The 24,699-nt window shown below is 39.8% G+C and overlaps 1 protein-coding gene across 1 annotated transcript; it reads left to right on the top strand.

The window, feature by feature from the left end:
- The first annotated feature begins 33 nt into the window (after positions 1-33).
- LOC127947105 (protein NLRC3) lies at positions 34-21,342 on the top strand. The gene is made up of 10 exons (XM_052544066.1): positions 34-388; positions 5,872-6,464; positions 7,881-7,961; positions 14,100-14,303; positions 14,970-15,086; positions 15,186-17,006; positions 17,185-17,358; positions 18,731-18,904; positions 19,639-19,685; positions 19,768-21,342. Exons 4-10 carry the CDS (start codon positions 14,152-14,154, stop codon positions 20,304-20,306), a joined length of 3,024 nt encoding a protein of 1,007 aa, XP_052400026.1. The 5' UTR covers positions 34-388; positions 5,872-6,464; positions 7,881-7,961; positions 14,100-14,151; the 3' UTR covers positions 20,307-21,342.
- Positions 21,343-24,699: the final 3,357 nt, after the last annotated feature.

Raw genomic sequence — 24,699 nt, 5'->3', positions numbered from 1 at the left:
CCTCCAACTAACAAAAACAGGCCGGGAAATAATAGATAAATGTCCAGCAGGAAAATAAGAGGCTTGAATGTCCTTTCGTAAACACCCGGCAGGGGGCGCCCGATGGCGCGGCCGCGTAGGAAGTGGAGGAGGGAGGAGAACACGAGAGAGCCCGTCACGGAGCAAACCAAAAAACACTTCTGAGGAATGCAGGGATCCGGTCTAGTAAATGAGGGAGGGGAAAAAATAGAAAAAAGCAAAACAAAACCAGTAGCAGCAGACAATGGCACGACAGAGCAGGACTAGACAGAATGACTACACATGGGCTGTAGTCGAACGACGATCTGGCACCGATTGGCGCGACAGACGGGAATAAATAGAGGAAGAGATGGACAAACATTGAATGCAGGTGAGTGGAGTCAAACAATTAGAAGCGGAAACTGTAGTAATGAGGGGGAGGGAGGAACGCCACAGATAGGTGCAAGACGAACCAACAAAACACCATGTGCGCATGAAATGACGACATAAACAAAAACACACACCGAAGAACAGGGTGATCAGACAGCTGACATGACAGTACCCCCCCTCTGACGGACGCCACCAGGCGCCGCAGGAAGGGGCTCACCTCGTCGCCGGTAGAAGTCCTCGACCAGTGTCCGATCCAAGATGTACCGGGCCGGGACCCAGCTCCTCTCCTCTGGGCCATAGCCCTCCCAGTCCACAAGGTATTGAAAGCCCCGCCCCCTACGTCGGACATCTAGCAACTTCCTCACCGTATAGACCGGGGAGCCATCCACTAGACGGGGGGGAGGGGGGTTGGGGCAGATGGAACAAGATGGGAATGGAACACAGGTTTAACCCTGGAAACATGGAAAACAGGGTGTACCCGACCAAGCGTGGTAGGGAGCTTGAGCTGCACCGCCGCCGGACTCAGGACCTTGGTGATCCGGTATGGGCCAATGAACCTGGGTGCCAACTTGCGTGAGGCTACCCTGAGAGGCAGGTCCTTGGTGGAAAGCCATACCCTTTGACCACACACATAGCGGGGGGCAGGAGTCCAGTGACGATCGGCCGCTGCTTTGGTCCTCCTACTAGCCTGGGCCAAGGCCGCCTTAGCTTTCTTCCAGGTGCGTCGACACCGTCGGACAAAAGCCAAAGCAGACGGGACCGCAGCTTCGGGTTCCTGTGTGGGAAACAAGGGAGGTTGATAACCAACAGAACACTGGAATGGGGACATACCTGTGGCAGAAGCCGGAAGGGAGTTATGGGCGTATTCTACCCAGGACAGCTGTTGACACCAGGAGTTGGGATTGTGGGATGCCAGGCAGTGAAGAGTGCGTTCCAAATCCTGCTTTGCCCGCTCGGACTGCCCGTTGGTCTGGGGATGGAAACCTGATGACAGACTCGTAGAGGCCCCGATCTGCCGACAGAACTCCCTCCAAAACCGAGAGACAAACTGGGGACCCCTATCGGAGACCACATCGACCGGAAGACCATGAATCCGGAATACGTGATCAACCATCACCTGAGCAGTCTCTTTGGCAGAGGGGAGCTTGGGAAGGGCAATGAAATGGGCCGTCTTAGAGAAACGGTCCACCACCGTAAGAATGACGGTGTTACCCATGGATTCTGGGAGGCCAGTGACAAAATCAAGGGCCAAATGTGACCAGGGGCGGGAAGGGATGGGCAACGGGTGGAGCAGACCAACGGGGGGCGCATTGGAAGTCTTGTTCTGAGCGCACACAGAGCAGGCAGCCACGAACTGCCTGACATCCTTGGCCATGGATGGCCACCAAAATCGCTGACGGATGGCAGCCAGCAACCTCCGGACTCCTGGATGACAGACTAGCCTGGACGAGTGACCCCACTGGATCACTTCAGAGCGCAACTTGGTGGGAACAAACAGATTACCCGCTGGACCACCCTTCGGCACAGGACCCTTAAGTAGAGCCTCCTCTACTCGTCTCTCGATGTCCCAAGAGAGGGATGCCACCACCACCCCTTTGGGCAAGATGGTGTCTGCAGACTCCCTCCCCTCAGGAGCCTCGAAAAGACGAGAGAGTGCATCGGGCTTGATATTCTTGGACCCGGGCCTGTATGACAGGGTGAAATTGAACCGACCAAAGAAGAGGGCCCAGCGAGCCTGTCGGGAGCTCAGCCTCCTGGCCGAACGGATGTACTCGAGGTTCTTATGATCCGTCCAGACCAGGAAGGGCTGAGCTGCGCCCTCCAACCAGTGACGCCACTCCCCCAAAGCCAGCCTGACTGCCAACAACTCCCGATTACCTATGTCGTAATTCCGTTCTGGGGGACTCAGGCGGTGGGAGAAGAAGGCACAGGGATGCACCTTACCATCTTCGTGTGACCGCTGAGATAGGACCGCGCCCACACCGACATCTGAGGCATCCACCTCAACAATGAATTGACGTTCAGGGTCTGGAATAGACAAGACAGGAGCAGAGATAAAACGGGACTTTAATTTATCAAAGGCCTCCTGTGCCCCAGTATTCCACTTGAACAGTACCTTGGGAGAGGTGAGTGCCGTTAAAGGTGCAGCAATCTGACCAAAGTTCCGGATGAACCGCCGATAGAAGTTGGCAAACCCCAGGAACCGCTGCAGAGCTTTACGAGAGTCAGGAGCTGGCCACTCGGCAACGGCCCTTACCTTACAGGGGTCGGCTTTGATCTCCCCTGCCGAAACAACGAACCCCAGGAACGGAACCGACTGGGCATGGAAAACGCACTTCTCCGCCTTAACATAGAGCTGGTTCTCCAGCAGCCGTTGTAACACCTGGCGAACATGCTGAGTGTGTACCTGCAGAGATGGGGAAAATATCAAGATATCATCAAGATACACGAAGACGAATTGATTCACCATGTCTCTCAACACGTCGTTAACCAGGGCCTGGAAGACAGCTGGGGCGTTGGTCAGACCAAATGGTAAGACCCGGTACTCAAAGTGTCCCGTGGGCGTGTTGAAAGCTGTCTTCCACTCATCCCCCTCACGTATACGAACCAGGTGGTAGGCATTTCGAAGGTCCAGCTTGGTGAAGACCTTGGCTCCCTGCAATAACTCAAAGGCAGACGACATAAGAGGCAAGGGGTATCTGTTCTTAAAAGTGATGTCATTCAGGCCTCGGTAATCTATACAAGGACGCAAGGAGCCATCCTTCTTCTTGACAAAGAAGAAGCCAGCACCTGCAGGAGATGAAGAGGGTCGGATGAGACCGGCTTTGAGGGATTCATTAATGTATTTGTCCATGGCCTGAAAGGGAAAACAAGTGACCCTTGGGCGGAGAAGTGCCTGGGAGGAGCTCAATGGCACAGTCATAAGGACGATGTGGAGGTAACGAGGTGGCCCGGGACTTACAAAACACCTGGCACAGGTCGTGGTACTCCACTGGGACCCCCTTCAAATCAGCAGCCTCCACCTGTAAGACAGGACACACAGACACAGGAAAAGAGGCAGCACCCAAACAAGACGCATGACAAAACTTACTCCAAGACAAGACAGAGTTGCTCGACCAATCCACGTGAGGGCCATGTTGCACCGACCAAGGGTGCCCCAGGACAATGGGAGCACTCGGGGATTCAAGAAGGTACAGCGTGGTTACCTCACGGTGATTGCCCGAGATTATTAGATTGACAGGAGGGGTAGCATAGGAGACAGTGGTGATCAAAGTGCCATTCAATGAACGGGCAGGAATAGGTTCAGGAAGAGGAATGACAGGAATTCCCCAACGGGTGGCTAGGGAGAGGTCCATAAAGTTGCCCTCAGCTCCCGAGTCAACCAGTGCTGCACAAGAGTTAGAGATATCACCAAACTGAATTGAGACAGGAAGGAGAGTGCGAGAGGAGGGGGAATGCAATAAAGGGGTAGCGCTCACCAGGATCCCCCTCTTTACTGGTGAGCCTTGACTTTTAACGGACAGCCTGCTGCGAAGTGACCGGACTTGCCACAATACAGACATAGCCCTTGGGTGAGTCTTTGCTGCTTCTGTTGCGGAGTGAGCCGAAGGCAGCCCACCTGCATAGGCTCCGGCTCAGTGGTTTCGGTGGGGGAAACAGGTGACGACTCCTCGGTCCTCCAGGGTGGACGAACTGCCAGGCGCTGACGGTGGCGGCGAAGGCGACCCTCGATCCGCAACGCCATATTAACGAGATCGTCAAAGTCCCGTGGCAAGTCCTGAGTGGCCAACTCATCCTGGATGTCATCATCTAGCCCTGCACGGAACATAGCTCGACAGGCCCCCTCAATCCAATCGCAGGTCGCTGCCAGAGTCTTGAAATGAATAGCGTAGTCCGTTACTGAGCGACCCGCCTGACGGAGCCGTGCTAGCTGGTCAGCCGCTTCCTGACCTCTGGCAGAGCGGTCAAATAGCCTCTCCATCTCCTGGCGGAAATCCTTAAAAGAGGCGCAACAAGGGGCTTGAGTCTCCCAGACGGAAGTACCCCAGTCTCTAGCTTTACCAGTTAGAAGAGTCAATACATAAGCCACTTTGGACATCTCAAGAGCGTATGTGCGTGGCTGCAAGGCAAACACTACCGAACACTGGGACAAGAAGGCCCGGCAGGAATTGGGGTTTCCATCGTAGGGTGGTGGGTTATTGCATCGGGGCTCAAGCTCATGGCGAGGAAGATGGTGAGCTGCACCACCCTTTGCAGCCTCTCGTTGCAGCTCTTGGATGCGGGTGGTCAGCTCAGCCGCTTGGTTGGTTAAGAACTCCACCTCCCTTGTGGTGTTCGTCAATCTGGCTTCGTGCTGGCCCAAAAGAACACCCTGCTGGGTGACTGCGGTTCTGACAGGATCTGCGCCTGCTGTGTCCATCTTGGCCAGATCGTTCTGTCAGGAACACAACTGGACACAGATGCAGGTATGGTGTGAGAATTTATTCAAAAAAAAAGTCCAAAAGAAAAACTCCCTCCAACTAACAAAAACAGGCCGGGAAATAATAGAAAAATGTCCAGCAGGAAAATAAGAGGCTTGAATGTCCTTTCGTAAACACCCGGCAGGGGGCGCCCGATGGCGCGGCCGCGTAGGAAGTGGAGGAGGGAGGAGAACACGAGAGAGCCCGTCACGGAGCAAACCAAAAAACACTTCTGAGGAATGCAGGGATCCGGTCTAGTAAATGAGGGAGGGCAAAAAATAGAAAAAAGCAAAACAAAACCAGTAGCAGCAGACAATGGCACGACAGAGCAGGAGGTAGTCCACCAGATGATGAACATTATTAACAGCAGTTATTTTATGATACAGTAAGGCTTGTAGCAATATTAGGTAGTTCTGTATGTTTTAGGGTTGGCATGAAAAACTGGACAGGATTTATAACAGCTTGACCTGCTACCTAATTAAATGATCTTCTTATTAAATGATGAAATACATTTTTATGTGAACTATTCCTTTTAATGTAAAAATAGAATAAATTATGTACATGCTGTAAGTTAACACCTGATCATAAGGAGAAGTAGTATGAATATTAGTCCATCTGAAGACACTTTCCAGGTCAAAGAGGTCTCTTCGTTCTTTTTGATAGAATCCCAAGATTCTTCAAAATATCTGCTCTGATAATAGAACATTCAGAATTAATTCAACAGCTATAAAGTTAGATAATATGAAATACATCTGACTTGACTGACTTGACTCAGTCCTTGACAATCACCGGTGACTTGACTTGACTCTGAAAGGTCAACGGTGACCAGCCTTGTCTCTGGAAAGTCCATGCTAACTAGCCCTGACTCTCGAGTCAATGTGCTGAAACAGGATCTGGAAATCACAACTGTCAAACCTTTGAAACTGTTGTTAAAAACAAATCAGATCAGTTCATACATTGTTATTATTATTATTTAGATGTTATTTTTAATCAATTATCAATTAATACTTCCTTGTGACTCTAGATACAGATGGAGGAGTTTGAGATTCCTGGAAGAGGAGCAGACAGGAGTCTAAACACTATCCCTATTGCTGACAACAAAAAAGCTCTTATTTGTCTTATGAAACAAACACCATGAGCATATCATGATAGCTAGTTCCTTTCCTGAACTTCCACTTCATTCACAGTGATATCATTGATTTTAAATGATTTCACAGATACTATTTAAACTGAACTAATCTGAATTATGACATCACTGAATTCATTAATGAACTGCCTTTAACTGTCATTTTGCATTATTGACACACTGTTTTCCTAAATAATGTTGTTCAGTTGCGTTGACACAGTCAGTTTTGTATAAAGCGCTATATACAGTAAATAAAGGTGACTTGTCTTGACTGTAATGAGTCTAATTTTCATTGTTTGATTTCACTTAAAAACAACAACTGCTTTGAGACCGAGCTGAGGTTGTGATGATGCTCTGCACCACTAGAGGCAGAAGAAGACAAGACAAAACCAAGAGTCACCTTGACCAGCTGAGTAAATGAAAGTAAAAGAAAGGAGAATATTCTGAGGGTTTCAATCTATGCCTGGACTCTTAAGTGGCAGCTGATTGTGGTAAGTTCTGAACATTTTCTTATGATTACATATATATATATATATATATATATATATATATATATATATATATATATATATATATATATATATATATATATATATTACATGTAGATAATCATACAAAAATTACTTAGTAAAGGTGAATGTAACTAAGTTGTTGCGAGTCTAAAGAAATTTCACTGTCAGAACAATTGTACTAATATACTATACAGTAAAAAGACTGGAAACAATATCAGTGAAGAATGTTTCACTTTATCAATATTAATAATATCTGAATCAACATTGAGAAATGATTATGAACCTTAGTATAATAAAACATTGAAAACAATTTCATATGTTTGAAATTTATGGAAAAATATTACTTACAACTTTTACAATGACAATATGCCACATATATCTACTAAATTATAAAAAAATCTATTTGTAATAATATGATTAGATATTCTCTGTGGATTCACACTGCAAATGCTGTATGGTAAAGTTCCTCACACACAGGGGCGTCGGACTGGGGGGGTAAAGGGTACCGAGTACCCAGGGCCCGAGGTAGGGGAGGGGGTCCTTAAAAGTCAGTTTTCTATACATACATATACATGCACTAACATTTGTATAGCATTTATGTACAAATGAAAATGTTCCTGTGCAAAACTAAACTTGTAGTTAGGCACTGGTTTGGTATAACAAAGTCATTTTCATTCTGTGCAGGGCCCCACGACCCCTCTCGAATCAATGTAAATGGTACGACCCGCAGTTCAGGTGCTTCAGCTGTGGAGTGTGGACCAGCGGTGAATCAGTTAATGAGACAGGAGCATAGACAGTAAAATAAGACAGGAGCTGGAGTTAGCCGTGATATGAACTAAGAAGACAGGGGAAGAGTCATGTCTTTCCTTAAGAAAGGAAAATCAGGGGCTCAAAAACGAAAAGAAACGAAGATTAAAGAGAGAAAGGCAAATGAGGGCAAGCAGTTGCTCACTCAGTTTTTTGAAAAGAAAGGTGAGCTCCAAATGCATAATCGAGCATTGACATTGTTTTAACATAAATATCTACTCTTAGAGGAGTTCTCCCCAGAGTCAGAAGTTTACATGAAAACACTGTATATTTCCCTCCATTGTCAAAATCTAACACCCGCGAAAACACAGATCGTTAGCGCCTATTTTACCGCATTGTTATGCAAATTAGCTCGCGGACGCTCAGGATTCTTATCAGTTTAATGCATATCTTAATGATTGAAAATTACTTATTTTAAAACGTAAAGACTGAATGTCTAGTTTGGTGGTTAGTGTACCCTGTGATTCTATAGTCTGCATTTATTTTAAACAGACAAATAATCAGCAATTAACTTGTACTTAGCCTACACTTTAAAAAAGGTATTATGATAAGGATATTTTAGCAACCATTTGAAGCCATATATTTCAGTTTCAGACCCTGCAGCAGCAGGCCCCTCATCATGGCCAGGTGAAAGCAGTGACAGTGAGGTGGATGTGACAGTGGGACAAGGTGAGCTTTTAGCGGAATTGCCTGTTTTAACACTTAGTAATTAGTAATTAAGTGTTAAGAGGAAATAAGCAAAATGGGTACATTGTTATTGTACACATTTAAACTTTAAAGGGGCAGTTCACCCAAAAATGAAAATTCTGTCATCATTTACTCTCCCTCATGTCAAGGTTGGCACTTAAACACACTGTAAAATATTTCCAGACTTTCACAATATTTAACTGTGTTTTTTTACAGTAAAATACTGTTTTTATTGTTTTACTGTAATATCACAGTAATGCGGATTCGCTCACTGACTATTAACTATCTGCTGTGATATGACAGCAAAGTACTGTAAAAATACCTATTCAGCTGAGAACGAAGACGCCATCTTCAGTCTGGCTACTTTACATGTAAGTATGCTCTCTCTTCAAAAAAATTATTCTTCCAACAAAATAGTAATGTAATCGTTTAACCTATTTGAAATTATTTCATAACGTTCCAACAGCGAAAATTCCGTACTTTAATAAGTCTGACATAATATGCTCTCTTTGATCCAGCTCACAACGACACGACACGACGCAGGAATATTCTCTTGGCACTGACGATCTGACTATCTGATGTATAAAGGTAAGTTATGAGGTAAATAAAAAGTGCATATAGTTAAAACAAAAATGCATCTAAGCAGTTATTTATGCGATGTTAGAGATCTGGCAGCTAGCAGTTAGCGTTTCATAGTGGTGGTTGAAAATCCCTGACATTGGCATGAAAGCAGCTGAAAAATGACCTTAAAAACTTAGAAAGTGCTTTACAGCAGTTGTTTATGATGAATTATGTTTTTGTTACTAAGTTTTGTTAAAGGACGGCTTGCATTTTTTTTAATGATCCTATGTTTTGTGCAATTATTTTAAGTGAATGTAATCGAAAATTATTTAGTCTTTGGAGAGAGGTGAATAATCTTGAACAAATTTTGAAAGAAAAAATAGGCTAGTTTCTAGTGCATGGCTAACTTTACAAAGTTTGAACTTGAAGAATGGGCGGGATGTCCCAGGGTAGCTCGACACGGTCATCCATTTTGCATTATCACTGTGAACTTAGAAGACGATGTACACGAGAAGTTCTGCTGAGATATTATTTACCGTGTTGACTTTATCTTTCCTTCAGTTATTGCTTCAGAGGTAAAATGTACTATTTCTGTCGTTGTACTTTTATTATTTGCATTTTAAAATTGTATTCTTTCTTGTAGACTTTCGTATCTGAGTGAAAAAAGTGCGTCATCATCCATTTTGAATAGCTAAAACGTTAGCTAATTCCTGTGAATTTCAATTCAAAGACAACGCACATGCCACGAAAATATCATTTTTGATAGATTCTTGACTGTAACTTTACTTCGGTTGCACTTCATAGGTAAATAGACTAAGGGACCGTTCACATATCGCCCCAAAAAACGCGTGGAAAACGCTCGGGCAGAAGCGCTCCTGAAGCGTCTGCGTTTTCTAACGCCTGTTTCACATATAATCCGTCTGCAGTCCGTGTGCGTTACGTATACATATACAGCTATGAACAGCTGTTCCTTCATCTTGGCTGAGTTTTAAACGGGAAAGGATGAAGCAACCGCGTCGCTTGCATTATGAGCGCGCATGCCGCGCGCCTACATTGGAAATAACGAACTTGCGTGCTCAGAAGACGCGATATGTGAATGGCCCCTAATCCATCTTTGTACTTTTATTATTTGTGTTTTAAGAATGTGTTTATTCTCCCCGTCGATCTTCATATAGGATATCTGGAAAAAATGGACATACTTTAAAGAACCACAAGATGCCATCGTGCTCGAGGCTGACGTAAGTTTTGTTTTGCAAACACTTTTTCAATTATTGGTAAAAAGTTTTCTTTTAATGTATATTCAGTAAAGTTGTTACTGAATATAAGGTTTAAAGTCAAAGGCAGTGTACTTTGCACCCCGTTGTATCTATAAAAATGTTTTCTGTATAAACTTACTTTACAGTCATCTGCCACAGCTGCCTAAGTCCAAAGGATGACCATTGATGAGCACACCTCGCTTGATTGTCCAAGGTAATGTCTAACGTAAGGCCCTATGAAATCAGCTTTTTTTTCCCCAAATTAGTTTTTTTCCGTTTTAGTTTTCATTGATTCCATATTTATGGTTTAATTTCAGGTCATCCAATATTTCTGAGTTTCTTTATGCAGCGCTTTCTGCCAGGACCTTTACGTGCTTTTCCCAAGCCACTGAAGTGACGTCGATGTCTGGGTTAGCAGTAGCATGAGCCGTCAGGCAAGTGTTATTTAAATAAACTACTGATGTACTTTCAAACTTTCAAAAGCCTTGTTTTATGATTACATACTATTTGTACTACTGTAGAAGTTTGGCATCATTCTGGGCATTTTTAGTGGGGTAATTTACCAGATACAGCCTAGGATCCATTAGCCATCCGGCTGATATCTCTAAATAAGCTCTAACTTTAATAATGTTCAACCAAGGGTAAAAAGGCTTCTGGGGGGTATTTGGCTCGAGGTCATGGTGCAAAGGAGCCTAGGTTGATTTTACTCCGAACCCTCCCTTTAAGACCTTTATCGGCCGATACCGAGTACCAATCTGATACCAGTGTTAAATTTTTAATGTATTGTATTTTCACTGTGATGAAGAGACAGACTTCACTTGAACATTGCATCCCTAGGCAAAACACGGTGAACAGACTAGGTACAGACGTTCCTATTACCATTCCATGTCTGAAAAAATCTCACTCCATTATTAAAATGAATAGCAAAATATGTTCAGAAATGTAAATGCCATAAAGTAAACTCAAAATTAATCAACAGCATATTATAAACAATGTAAACAGTACTTATTAAAGGAACAGTTCACCCAAAATTTTTTAATTTGCTGATAATTTATAGTTTATTTCTTCATCAGAACAGAATTCAAGATTTTTAGGGTTTCATTTCGGGCTAAAGTGAATGGAGCTTCCAATGATGGAATGACAATCCAAAATACAAATATAAATTATCAACAAATATCAGCAAATTTTAATTTTTAAGTTAACCATTTCTTTGAGTACTGCACATTATTACAAACTGCGGTAACACTTTAGAATAAGGTTCCATTAGTTAATGTTAGTTAATGTATTAATTAACATGAACAAACAATGAATAATACATTTATTACTGTATTTATTCATCTTCATTAATGTTAGTTAATGAAAATACAGTTATTCATTGTTAGTTCATGGTAATTCACAGTGCATTAACTAATGTTAACAAGCACAACTTTTGATTTAAATAATGCATTAGTAAATGTTGAAATTAACATGAACTAAGACTTATAAATGCTGTAGAAGGATTGTTCTTGCTTAGTTCATGTTAACGAAAGTAGTTAACTAACATTAACTAATGGAACCTTATTCTAAAGTGTTACCCAAACTGCTCTGAAACCACTCAAACCTGGTGGATGTGCAACAGTTTTCACTTTCAAACGTGCAATTGCATGTCTTTAAACTGTCTTTTTTGAAGTTTAATAATCCCATTTCACTGTATATTAAGACTGTTTTTAAAACGCATTGTGTAAGAGGTGCTCATTCCTATTTCTGGATATCTACCTTCCTGCAGAGTTCAGTTTGATCCAAAAAAAGGTAGATATCCAGCTACAGGAATGAGCACCTCTTACCCTAAGGTGTTTAGCTTGTGCTGTTGTGGTCAGAGTTGTAGTCAAATAGGAAATTAGAAAAACTAAATGGATTATTGAAAAATAATCAGTGTAAAATATATTCTAATGTTAGACTGTATTTTCAAATATATAACAAAAATAGGGAATCAGACTTTGAAATGTTTTTTTTTTTTTTTTCTGATACAGGATCTAAGTCCAAGAAGAAGCAGGGAGGCATCAATCAGCAAGTTTGTTCTCTGCTGCGCAAACTTGTGGATTTTGAATGGATGGCAACATAATTAGATTTTGTGTTAAAGAAAAACTCCGGTCAATTTTAACATTGAGCTAATTTTTTGGTAAATTTGGAGTGCTGTCAGTACAGAGAACTACACTTGTTATCCTCTTTTTAATATTTGCACCCTGTTAACTTCAATGGGACAATGTTTAAACCTGCTTTTAGCCTCTTAACATCCTTGATTAGCCGTGTTTCCACTATCGAGCTAAGACCGGGCGTGCTAGTGCGTGCCAGGACCAGTCGCGTTTCCACTGTCACTTCCGTGGCTTGATCGTGCCTCGCCGGGGCTTCCTCGGGGCCAACGGCCAGGGTTTTTTGGCCCGACGAAAACCTTGGGCCACTTTAGTAAATCAGTTGAGCTCAAAACTCACTTTCAGTCAGCAGCGAGTGTTTGAAATAACTTGATTGATGTTTGGTTTGTGATCGTGCATGTTCCAGTGACTTATTTCTTAGTTTTCTGATAACTCTTTGATGTTGAAATTTTGAGGTTGCATGACGTTGTTCTGAGAAGCGTGTAAAGGGCGTGTTTTAGTGACGTGCCGCGGTGCTTCAGGCTCCACTGTGGAAACCCTGCGCTATTCTGGCCTCGGTGCTACTGGCCCGGGTTTATGAGCCCCACCCGGCCTGCTTTAAGCTCTGGCTCGCACTGGCCGGACAGTGGAAATGCGGCTCTTGATGTGTCATTACAAGTGCACAGCCAATGTGAGTGATTCCTTCAGAGTGAACACGAGTGAATCTGACTGAAGTAGATGTGAAAAATATGAATAAAAATGAAGTTTTTGTTTAGTATATGTTTAGTTACCTATGATCACGCGCGTGAACTCGACAATCGACTACTTTGGACTTAAACCGAAAACAGGATGTAAATACACGTATGAGCGCTGGCCGAAATAACTTCATTTTAATTCAGATTTTTCACATCTACTGCAGTCAGATTCACTCGTGTTCACTCTGAAGGTATCACTCACATTGGCTGTGCACTTGAAATGACACATCAAGGAACAAGTGTAGGCAACACTGATTTTTGTCATTGTTCTCTGTACTGACAGCACTCCAAATTTACAAAAAAATTAGCTCAATGTTTAAATTGACCGGAGTTCTCTTTTAAGTATGTACTCGCATGAAACCTGTGTGTTGGGGCTTGGGTTGCCATGTTATTTGTTTGATGGTATTACTTTTTTCATTTGCTCTGGTCATTGTTGGCTCTCTCCGTTTTTACTTGCCATATCGCCACTGAATATGTTGGACTTCTACCTATTGTTTTGGTATTTACCTCTAGCTGTGTTTTTTGAATGCCATCTCGTTGCCGACTCTTGCCCGCTGTTATGCAGTGACTCTTGCAACATTTGTTATGATATTGCTGTATCAATTTTATTGAAAATAAAATCAATTGTGGAAACTATTGTTTAATCTTTTTTTTACTACTTTTATGTCATCATATTGCATTACTGTATTAAATTGTAAGTTTACAGTTAATTACTGGCTACTAATTGCATTACTTTTACAGCTGAAACACAATAAATTACTGTTAAAGTTACAACTGATAACTATATTTATACAGTTATGCACTGTGAAATTACAGTAATGATGTGAAATCAATAACTGTGAAATGACTGTACACAACTGTGATTTTACTGTAATTTACATTACATTTTTTACTGTAAATTACTGTGAAAGTAATGCAATTAGTAGCCAATTAGTAATTTACTGTAAAATCACAGCAGAAATGTTTACAGTGCAGTTGCTGGTCCTCATTGACTTCCATAGTAATTTTTTTCCTACTATGGAAGTCAATAGGGTCCATCAGTCGTTTGGTTACCGACTTTCTTCAAAATATCCCACCCATTGGTATCACTATGGTATTTGGTAAGGGGGCCCAGCAAGATGGTTTCTACCCAGGGCCCAAAATTTGGTGCTACACCCCTGCTCACACATGCTGATCTTAAGTTAATTTTGAGTTTAAGTTCACCAGTAGTTAGGGGTTTTTTGTAAGCTTTGTCTGTGTGCAGTCTCAGAACGCACTGAATGGAGTGAGTTGATTTGAGTAAAAGCTCAAAACATTTGTCATTGTGCAGAACAAAATCAATATACACAAGACTTCACTTCAAGTATGAACATGCAAAGCTGCTAATGTGTATTTAATTATTTGTATATGTCTATTTAACTTGTTTTAAAGTATCTTTTCTATTTTTGTGTTTCCACAAAGGTCTGAGGTCATACTTTTTGAGACACAAGAGCAGGAAGACAGTGCTTCAAACATGAGCTTCCATGAGAAAAGAGACAATGAAGACACTATGTCTGAAATGAGATCTCCTTCTCCCAGATCAAGCTATGCATCTTTGTCTGATAATTCAATACACAATCTGCCCCCTGACATCAGTGATGCAACAGAGACCTCCAGTGCCTCCAGGTATGACTTTAGCAGTTTTGTAACATTTTATCAGAGTGACTTATATCTCTGTAGTTCAAAAAGTAGAGCACAACTCTCGCTCACTAAACTATGTGGGTTTGATTTTTATTGGCTTTTTCACACTACATTAACAGATGTTGACCAGCACTGACGCTATTTGTTGGATTTTGTCAGATCAGTGTGTTACCAATGCCGGCGTCTGTCGTGTTCAGTCTGTATTTATTGGGTTGTGGAATTTCTGAGAAGTGATAAACTGTAATCTGTTTACTGATCGTTATTTGTATTTCTATCTGCATTGAGACAAAACCAAATGCAGGGCTTGAACCAGAAGTTTGTCAATACTAAATAAAAAGCCCAATTTAAATTTAATTTTGTTGCCAATGTAGCTTGCACGTAACAAATGTACCATGTATAATTCACAAAATTGCTTATTCTTGTTTTCTACTAAATGTATGTAAATATATTTAATAACTAATTTAAAAAAAATATTCAGCTTTTAATAACTGCCTGAATGTTTAATAAAATGGAAAAGTTATTTATTAAGAAAATATTTGTGTGTTTGACATATCAAATAGTGGAAATGTGTATTATACAGTATCTTAATATACAATAATACTGTGTATATGTGTGTGTGTATAATATACAAACTTGTTTATCTTTTGTCAGAAACAACAGGAAGAAAAGATCAAAATCTCCAGAACCCAGCGGTGTCTCTATGAATAGCACAAGATCCATGAATTTTCCCATTGAATTCAGAGCTAGAACAGTGACTTCTGCCCCACTGTTAGTATTAAAATCCATAATGTTATGTTTCTTAAAATGTTAAACAAACATTGTAATTACTGTTATTGCCATTTTTGCTATTCTTTATTTTAATTCCAGCATTGAGGAGATAGATGACACAATTGCATCCTACGATCAGACACACATCAAGCAGAAAAGAACTGAAGCGGTCCTGCACAGAGTCAAAGACCAGCACAAAACCAGCATGAAAAACAAGTTTGGCTTCTTATTTGAGGGAAACAAACTACAAGAGAATGAAACCCTCTTGAACAGGATCTACACACAGCTCTACATTATAGAAGGAGAGAGAGAAGGAGTGAATGAAGAACATGAGGTTTTAAAGATGGAGAAATCATCCAGAACACAACACTCACAACAAAATCCAATAAACTGTAATGACATCTTCAAAGCCTTATCTAAACCAGAATATGAGGAGAAAGACAAAATCAAGACTGTTCTTACTAAAGGCATCGCTGGAATTGGAAAAACTGTCTCTGTGCAGAAGTTCATTCTAGACTGGGCAGAGGGAGAAGCCAATCAGGATGTAGATTTCATGTTTGTGCTTTCATTTCGAGAGCTGAACTTGATTCAAGATCGTCAGTTCAGTCTTCACAGACTCCTGCTGGACTTCCATCCTGAGCTTCAAGATCTGGACTCAAAGATTTATGAGGAGTGTAAAGTTGTGTTTATTCTAGATGGTCTGGATGAAAGCAGAAAGTCACTGTTTTCAGATGATGAGAAAGTTTGTGATGTGAATGAGTCTTCATCAGTGGGTGTGTTGATGTCAAACCTCATCAGAGGAGATCTGCTTCCCTCTGCTCTCATCTGGATCACCTCCAGACCAGCAGCTTCCAATCAGATCCCCTCCAAATACATCAACCGTGTGACAGAAATTCAAGGTTTCAATGACCCTCAGAAAGAGGAATATTTCAGGAAAAGAATCAGTGATGAGCATCAAGCCAGCAGAATCATCTCACACATCAGAAGAGCAAGAAGCCTCCACATCATGTGCCACATCCCCGTCTTCTGCTGGATCTCATCCACTGTGATTGAGAAGCTCCTGAAAGAAGATCTGAGTGCAGAAATCCCTCAAACTTTTACTGAAATGTACATCCACTTCCTGCTGACTCAACTGAGCAAGTATGAAGAGAGAGATCCACAGAAACTCCTAAAGACCAAAAATGAAGAGATTGTGAAACTTGCTGAAGTGGCTTTCAAGCAGCTGATGAAAGGCAATGTGATGTTCTATGAGGAGGACCTGAGAGAGAGCGACTTAGACATCACTGATGCGTATTCTGGGATTTGTACTGAGATCTTTAAGGAAGAATCTGTGATTCATCAGAGAAAAGTCTACTGCTTCATTCATCTGAGTGTTCAGGAGTTTCTCGCTGCTTTCTATGTGTTTAACTGCTATTTAAGCAGCACCATGGAAGCCCTTAAGAACTTTGATTCAATGCACAATTTGCATAAAGGTGCAGTAGATAAAGCCTTAGAAAGTAAAAATGGGCATCTGGATCTGTTCCTACGGTTCCTGCTGGGCATCTCACTGGAGTCCAATCAGAGACTCTTACAGGATCTACTGACAAACACAGAGAACAGCTCAGAGAGCATCAGGAGAACCACACAGTACATTAAAGAGAAGATTGAAGATGAAAATGGACTCTTCACTGAAAGATCTATCAATCTGTTCCTCTGTCTGCTGGAAGTCAAAGATCAGACTCTGTCCACAGAAATTCAGGAGTTTGTGAAATCAGAGAAACACAAAGAAAAAAAACTCTCTCCATCTCACTGCTCAGCAATCGCCTACATGCTTCAGATATCAGAGGAGGTGCTAGATGAGCTGGATCTCAAGAAATACAACACATCAGATGAGGGCAGAAGAAGACTGATACCAGCAGTGATCAACTGCAGAAAAGCTCTGTGAGTGTTTAATCATGTGTCACAATGAAGAGTCTCTTCTGAATGGAATTGCACTTTCTGTTTTGCTTATTTTTAGAATGTTCTGAACTGTTTTACAAGAATTAAACAGATGTAATTGGAATGATAATTGAAGTATAAGAATAATTACTTAATTAGTTTGTGTTCTGTTCTGTTTCAGTCTTGCTGGCTGTAATCTCACTGGTCAATCATATGAAATTGTGTCATCAGCTTTACAATCCTCAAACTCTGTCCTGAGAGAGCTGGACCTGAGTAACAATGACCTGCAGGATTCAGGAGTGAAGCTACTCTCTAATGGGCTGAAGAGTCCAAAATGTCAGCTTAAGATATTAAGGTATTTTGGAACATTATACATTTATAATTTCTCAAGTTTCTCTATGCTGTCAAGGCTGCAGATATGTCCTTTCTATCAGTTGTCACAAACTACTCTTCTCCTCTTTATTTATTTTTATTAGGAGTGCAAAAACATACAATATAGGGTGAACACAAAACACAACAACAAAACACAAAAACAACAATAAAACAGCAATGATTGTAACAGCAATTGAAAATAAGCAGAAATGACAAATGAGTAATAGTAGTAATAGTAAAAAGTATTTAAATAGTAATAACATGTATAATAATAATAATAATAATAATAATTATTATTATTATTATTATTATTATATTTTGTGATGGTGGCAACAGTAATAATAATAACAATAGTGATACTAAAGATGGTGCTGATAAGTTGTGTAGATGGAAATAGTCAAATAAATAATAAATAATAGATAATATTGATAAAAATATGAATAACATTAGTGATACTAATACTAAAGATGGTGATGATAATATTTTGTGTTGACGGAAATAGTAATTTCAATACTAATAATAATAATATTTTTATATTAATTATAATAGTAACAACAGTAATGCTAAAGATGGCGATCATGATAATATTTTGTGATGACGGCAACAGTGATATCAATAATGACAGTAATTATAATAATGATAAAATTACAATAGTAATAGTAGTAATGAAATAATGACAGATATCTAAAACTTACCACTCCTCTCCTTGCTTCTGTGTCAGTTTTTTTCCTCCTTCTCATTCACAGTACAGTTACTATTGTATGGATGCCTAAGCTGAGGTGGTGCATTAAAAGAAGGGTGTGGTGCATTAAAATAAATATCTTTCCCTCTTTCTGCTGAGTTAAATCTATGAAATCAAGCTGACACAAGAGGTGAGGCCAGTATGAGGGGTTTACCTGAAAACTTGATGTCTGACTCAACACCTCAGAAAGCCCAACTTTCTGCAATCTCTGCAGATTACACCAATATTATAAGTGAACAAACTATTTTCCTTAGCATGACCAAAGTTCAGCACTCAGCGTTGTGTTTTTAATGTGCTGTATCAAGTAAAAAATAGTTATTTTAAAAGAGCCTGTTGCAAGATGTTTTGTTGCATTTTACTCCTGTCTTAAACTCACTTTTGAGTGAATGTCCTGTATCTGTCTGTGTGATGAATGATCATGACTGATTATCATTTCATGATCTCTGGTGTCACTTTCAGTGTATTAATGCATAAACAGTACCTTGATGTAATGAGGACGCCAGTAAGGACATGCATAATTGATTTTAAACTGAGATCAACAATGATTGCTCAAGTGTTCGAGAGTTGAGGGCTTCACAGATGATGTAATCTTCACTGTTGTGTGTATCTGTAGGTTGTCTGGCTGTATGGTGACAGAGGAAGGCTGTCATTATCTGTCTTCAGCTCTGAGTTCAAACCCCTCACACCTGAGAGAGCTGGATCTGAGCTACAATCACCCAGGACAAGCAGGAGTCCAGCTGCTTTCTGACAAACTGAAGGATCAAAACTGCTCACTAAAAATACTCAAGTATGTTGGGTACAATTTAAGAAATATTAATGTCTGTAACACTAAACAAAACACTGCTTACAAATCAAAATCATAATTAATTAATAGATCCCTATGATAATAGATTAATAGATCCCTATGCTATCTCAGAAATGTAGTTCTGTCATGACAGCTCTCAGAGGGATGGTAATGTACTTGATAATGTCAATGTATTTGGTCTTGGTGGAATAGTTCTGCTACGCTGTTGCTGCTAGTGCTGCGGCAGAGAAAGTATAGAGACTTGCTACTGCCATGCCAATACATCCACAACATGCTGCTGTGAGCATGTAAGAAATACTGTCCTGCAAATATAACATACATGAAACAACCTCACAGTATACATGAATCACCTCGTAGCAGACATATACATGTGGAGCTGTGGAAGGTGGAGGGTTTCTGAAGCAAGCTGCACTTCTTACAGCAAACTCTAGTCATATATTTGAATGCTGAGCAGCGAGCTCATTGGCTACCAATACAGGAAAGTACCAATCAGCTGTGCCATGTGATGATGTCATTACGTCAGATTGAATTAGACCTATTAGACTCCACAATCAGAGTTTCATGCCAGAGTTTCATCTCTATATTTGTACCATATTCTTTAATGTTGTTTTCATATTTTAAAAAAGTGTTCACTGTAAAAGGCAATTAATGAGTTAAGAAAAAAAATATGATGATAAAGATTGTGTGTGTGTGTGTGTGTGTGTGTCTCATTGTAGTTTAGACCATGGCGAGCATTTCAGGATCCGACCAGGTCTACAGAAATGTAGGTTCTTTCTCTGACACTCTTTCAGATTTATTGACAACAAACAAAAGTGTACAACTGTTTTTCCTCTCTTCTTGTTCAGATTTCTGTGATCTCACACTGGATCCAAACACAGCAAACACTCAACTCATTCTGTCTGAGAACGGAGAGGTGAAATATGTGGAACAGCCGCAGCCGTATCCTGATCATCCAGAGAGATTTAAAGATATTCCTCAGGTTCTGTGTCGAGAGAGTCTGACTGGACGTCATTACTGGGAGGTTGAGCGGACTGGCTGGGCTCGTATAGCAGTGGCCTACAAAACAATCAGCAGAGAAGGGACTGTAGGTAAGTTAGGATACAATAACAAGTCCTGGTGTCTTCTCTGCCTTAATGATGGATTTGTTTTCTGGCACAACAATCAGAACAAAAACATTCCTGCTCCTTCACCCTTCTCTGAAAGAGTAGGAGTGTATCTGGACTGGCCGGCCGGCATTCTGTCCTTCTACAGTGTCTCTGACACACACACACTCACACACTTACACACATTCAGCACCACATTCACTGAACCCGTCTATGCTGGATTTAAGGTTTTTGATTCCTTACTCTCACTTTGTAAGATTACACAACAGACAAACTACTGACTTCTACTTCTACTTATTTCCTAATCATGGTCACATATCCGTTTATGAAAATATTTGTTGTATGAGGTATATAATTTATGAATTTAACTGAAATAGTAAATGCATGTTGTACTTTCAAATATTGTTACACGTGTAAAATTACTATGTACTGTATATTCAGTCCCACTTTATATTAGATGACTTTAATTACTACTTATGTTAAAAAAAAAAAAAAAAAAAACCTTACTGTCTTGATGTTGTATTGCAAAACACAGTTTATGTTATTGATGTGGGATACGGGTGAGGTTAAGGACAGGTTTTTTGGTATAGTTAAGTTTGAGTGATGGTTAAGGGATATGGAGAGGGTCAACAGTGGAATTATAGACGTAACTACAGAAATTAGAAACAGAAGTAATATTTATGATTAATAAGAGAGCATATTTAAGAGAGCAAATACACATTTGTGTTGTACATCATTCAAGTTATTTCTTTATCTCTTCCACCTTACTACCTACACATGTCATATTATGCACTGCAGTCATTTCAATCATTTGTGTTGTTTCTCTTACTGTAATCCTGACTGTATGTTGAGTATGTTGGGTATAATAAAGCTTGTTGAATTTATTTTAATCAGACAATGTTTAACTGAACACGAAAAGAGATGCAACTAAGATGACTCAATAAAATATCTACTATTTAACTAACTACTATCACTTCATCTCCTGAATTCTGAACGCACCAGCTGCTTCCTGCTTTTGGGCTGACAGAATTATTTTTATTTTTATTTTTATTTTTTAGCAATTTGATAAGTGTGGTATTTTGAACTGCAGAGTCACTGAGATCCTCCTGTCTTCTCAGACTCGAATATGAGACAAAAGTGAATGAACCGGTTTCTCCAGATGTACGATCTATTCCTGCAGTGTGTTCACTGTAAATCTGCTGTTTAATGTAAATCTCTGTGTTTACTGTATATTTTATAATGAGCAACTTGTCCCTTTTCTACCCACAGAGTCCAGTCTAACACAATACAGATCATGTACCTTCAGTGTCTTCATTAATTAATGAACTTTCATTTGGGTTTATTTAATCTTTGAAATGGCAAGTCAAAACAGAATGAAAAGTTATCACTTCAAAATTAGGCAAATTAGTAATTCAGTAAACTGCATTAAACTGCACTTAATTAAATTATTATTCTCAGTACAATTAATCTTAGAATCACACGGGGAGAGATAGTAAAAGAAATACAATGCAATAATATCACATTTTAATATTCTGTATTAGGTCTGGGCTATTTAAGGCTCAGGTGTTGCTGATCGGAGATTCTGGTTTACTTACGGCTGAAAATCGATACCAATGCTAAAACCTATTAAGGACCAGTGTAGGGCCACTTATGGGCTATTAATTGGCTGAGACTCGGACCAGTTATGACCCATGTGTAGCCCTTGTCTTTAATCATGATCATTCTTTGCGGTATTTGGGCCAAGGGAACACGGTTTGTGTAGACCAGAGCTGGGCCAGAAAAAAAAAAATATTGCTATGTGGACTGCATGAGACTGGAGTTTTATGGTGAATTGGATTAGAGCCTGAGCACTCTTCTATCTTTGATGAACATGTGGCGCCCCCCTCTGGAAAGAGAAAGAGCAATCTTTTTATTTATTTATTTATTTATTTATTTCATGTCCACCATTCAGAATTAAATGTAAATGTTTGAATTTGAATATAATTTATGGAAATAAAACCAACAGGATTCAGAATTCAGAAAAAAAAAAACATTACTTATTTGTTTGTTTATATAATTATAATAAAATAAATGCAGATATTGTGCATGATCAGCATACTTTAAATGTACTATTCATACAAAGTCTTACAAAAACATTAGATGTTTACTTTCTACTTTAAAAAATCTGTAGATCTTTCTTTGTGAATATTCATGTAGAATCTCACTTTTCTCATTGATCCTCTATTTAAAGGTCTACAAGCAATTAATTCATATTCCTAATTTATTTCATGATTCTGCAAAAATGTACTATTATATTGAGTCTGAAGGGTGTTGTACTTGTGGTTTTCTCACTAATATCTCATGAAGCATGTCATGTTTTCTTTTCTGCTGTATGTTGATTGCCAGAAGCTGCTCTGTACCTTACCCATGATACTCTACAAAAATATCTTTATGATTATCCACAGAAATGGATAAAAATTTATATATTTTGATTTTGAAGATGAAATTATCAAAACAATACCAATTAAAAAGTTTAGAATTAAATCAAATCTAGAACCAGTGGTTCTGGCAGCAGACAGTAGAAGTGACTGAATGCAGTCTGTTCTGTTTGATTATCACTGATCATATATTACACCTAAAACATGATGATCATATTAAAACACTGAATCATTCTCTTCAGAAATACAAGATATTATGAACTGACATGAACATCAGATGTAGACTTTTGCTTGAGTCTGCTGCTTCTCACATGTTCCTGCTGAGACAAAAACTCTAATACTCTCTCATTTATCTACTCTAAAGTTTAGAAGAAATCTCAAAAGCATGGCTCAATATGAATTCAAACATTTCTTATTTCTTATATAGGATATGTATTATCAAATTAATACTCTATTCTCATAACCTAGGTAATAATTAATTTGTGTCTACTTGTATTTCTTCCAAGGGATTTTAGGAAAACATCTGAAATGCTGTTGATGCTAAAACGAGAGACATGTGAAAATCAAAACTAAGCTTTCTGAACTTAAAGGAACACTCCAATCCAAAAATAAACTTTTGTCATTATTCACTTACCCCCATGTCGTTTCAATCCCATAAAAGCTTCTATGTCAATCACGCCACAAGGATATGTTTTTTAAGTGTATTTACGCTTTGGTTTGAAAGACAACAGCACACAGCGACTGAAGAGGAATGATTTGGAGAGACACAGAGGAGAAGAATTGTTGAATAAATTCTGGTCCATGAGATTCACTTTCCTGCTGAGTTTAGGTTTGGAGCTAAACTCTCGAGTCAATGTGATGAAACAGGATCTGGAAATCACAACTGTCAAACCTGTGAAACTGCTGTTAAAAACAAATCAGATCAGTCCATAAATTATTATTATATACCTCACAAAAGACTGAGAATGTCTTCATCTAGAAGTGAATGTGCATCACGACACAGAGACATTTCATTGTGAAGCGCTTCAGTACAATTTTAATAATCTTAACTCCCTGAAGTGTCCAAGAGTGTGTCTATGTTCCCTTTGAAAAATAATTACTTTTTTATTTCTAAATAAAATAATAATTTACATTAAGTGTAAATGCCCACGTGTTGGCAGAGGCTATGTTCTGTACACTAACTAACTAAAAACACACTAGTTCTTCAACAGCGAATGTGGTGTAGGAGATAAGATGCTCAACTATAGCTTTTGAGCCAAGTTCAATCCACCTTTTTGCCAAACATATTTTCTCCTTTTCCCATCACATATCAGATTGAAAAGGCATTCCCTTTCAATACAAATAAAGGAAATACTCCAAAAGTGGAAATAAAGCACCTCACTGGTATTTAATAATAAAGTGTTTATCTGGTGTTAGTAAGTGTAGGGATCACCATAGGAAAAATGTGTTGCTCAGTGGTTGCTTTTCCTAAGAACACGAGACTCAGATGAGATCCTCAAATATCTCTCATTTTCAGATGTTTCTCCTAAAATTCCTTAATTGAGACATGAGAAATATTTAAGAAAAAAAAAAAACCGTCAAAACTGAGAATGTGGTGGAGGAAAGAGAATATCTCTTTGTTGTATTTCTGCAATCTCTATCCAGACTCCATCATAGGAATATTTTATTGCTCAGTGGTTGCTCTTTCTATCCTCAGGAGAATTAGTTGTGTTTCTCTTGTATTTCTCATTTTAGTCTCAACGGTGTCTCAGATGTTTCTCCTTAAAATCCTTAGGAGAAATAAAAGTAGACACAACTGAGACATGAGAACGTTCTGAGAGAAAGGAATCCAAAAAGACAATGGGAGAGAAACGTGTGAGAAACAAGTGAGATCTCTCTAATCTCTTGCTAGAATCCATTATAAAACATTTTACAACTCAGAGTTTATTATTAAGGGAACAAGGCGGAGCACGTAACCCTTACCGTACAGGATTTAAGAAAGTGTGCAGAGTCTTGCGTGCACACTTACCACTTACTTGGATTTTAGAAAGTGTGCAGAGTGTTAAAGGTGCACGCTCACCACCATATGGTTTTCAGAAAGTACACAGAGATTAGTGTCTGTACTTAAAGTTTCCTAAGCATTGCAAAGGTGTCGAACCACACAGGAGAGGCAAGCTCAAATTTGACAAACCTCTGGCGAGGGGAGCATCACATGAAGCAGCAAATACAAGAAGACTCCTGCAACTGCCACCCTCACTTCCCCCTGGACGCGTCAGCA

The sequence above is a fragment of the Carassius gibelio genome, chromosome A25, assembly GCF_023724105.1.
Source record: "Carassius gibelio isolate Cgi1373 ecotype wild population from Czech Republic chromosome A25, carGib1.2-hapl.c, whole genome shotgun sequence".
Lineage (NCBI taxonomy): Eukaryota > Metazoa > Chordata > Actinopteri > Cypriniformes > Cyprinidae > Carassius > Carassius gibelio.
The sequence above is the reverse complement of the archived record's forward strand: the minus strand, read 5'-3'. Positions and strand labels throughout refer to the sequence as shown.

Excerpts from the sequence above, each read along its gene's own strand:
- LOC127947105 (XM_052544066.1), top strand. The coding sequence starts at position 14,152 with ATGAGCTTCCATGAGAAAAGAGACAATGAAGACACTATGTCTGAAATG. Across the intron at positions 14,304-14,969 it reads GAGACCTCCAGTGCCTCCAG|AAACAACAGGAAGAAAAGAT; the intron begins GTATGACTTTAG and ends ATCTTTTGTCAG. Across the intron at positions 19,686-19,767 it reads CCGACCAGGTCTACAGAAAT|ATTTCTGTGATCTCACACTG; the intron begins GTAGGTTCTTTC and ends CTTCTTGTTCAG.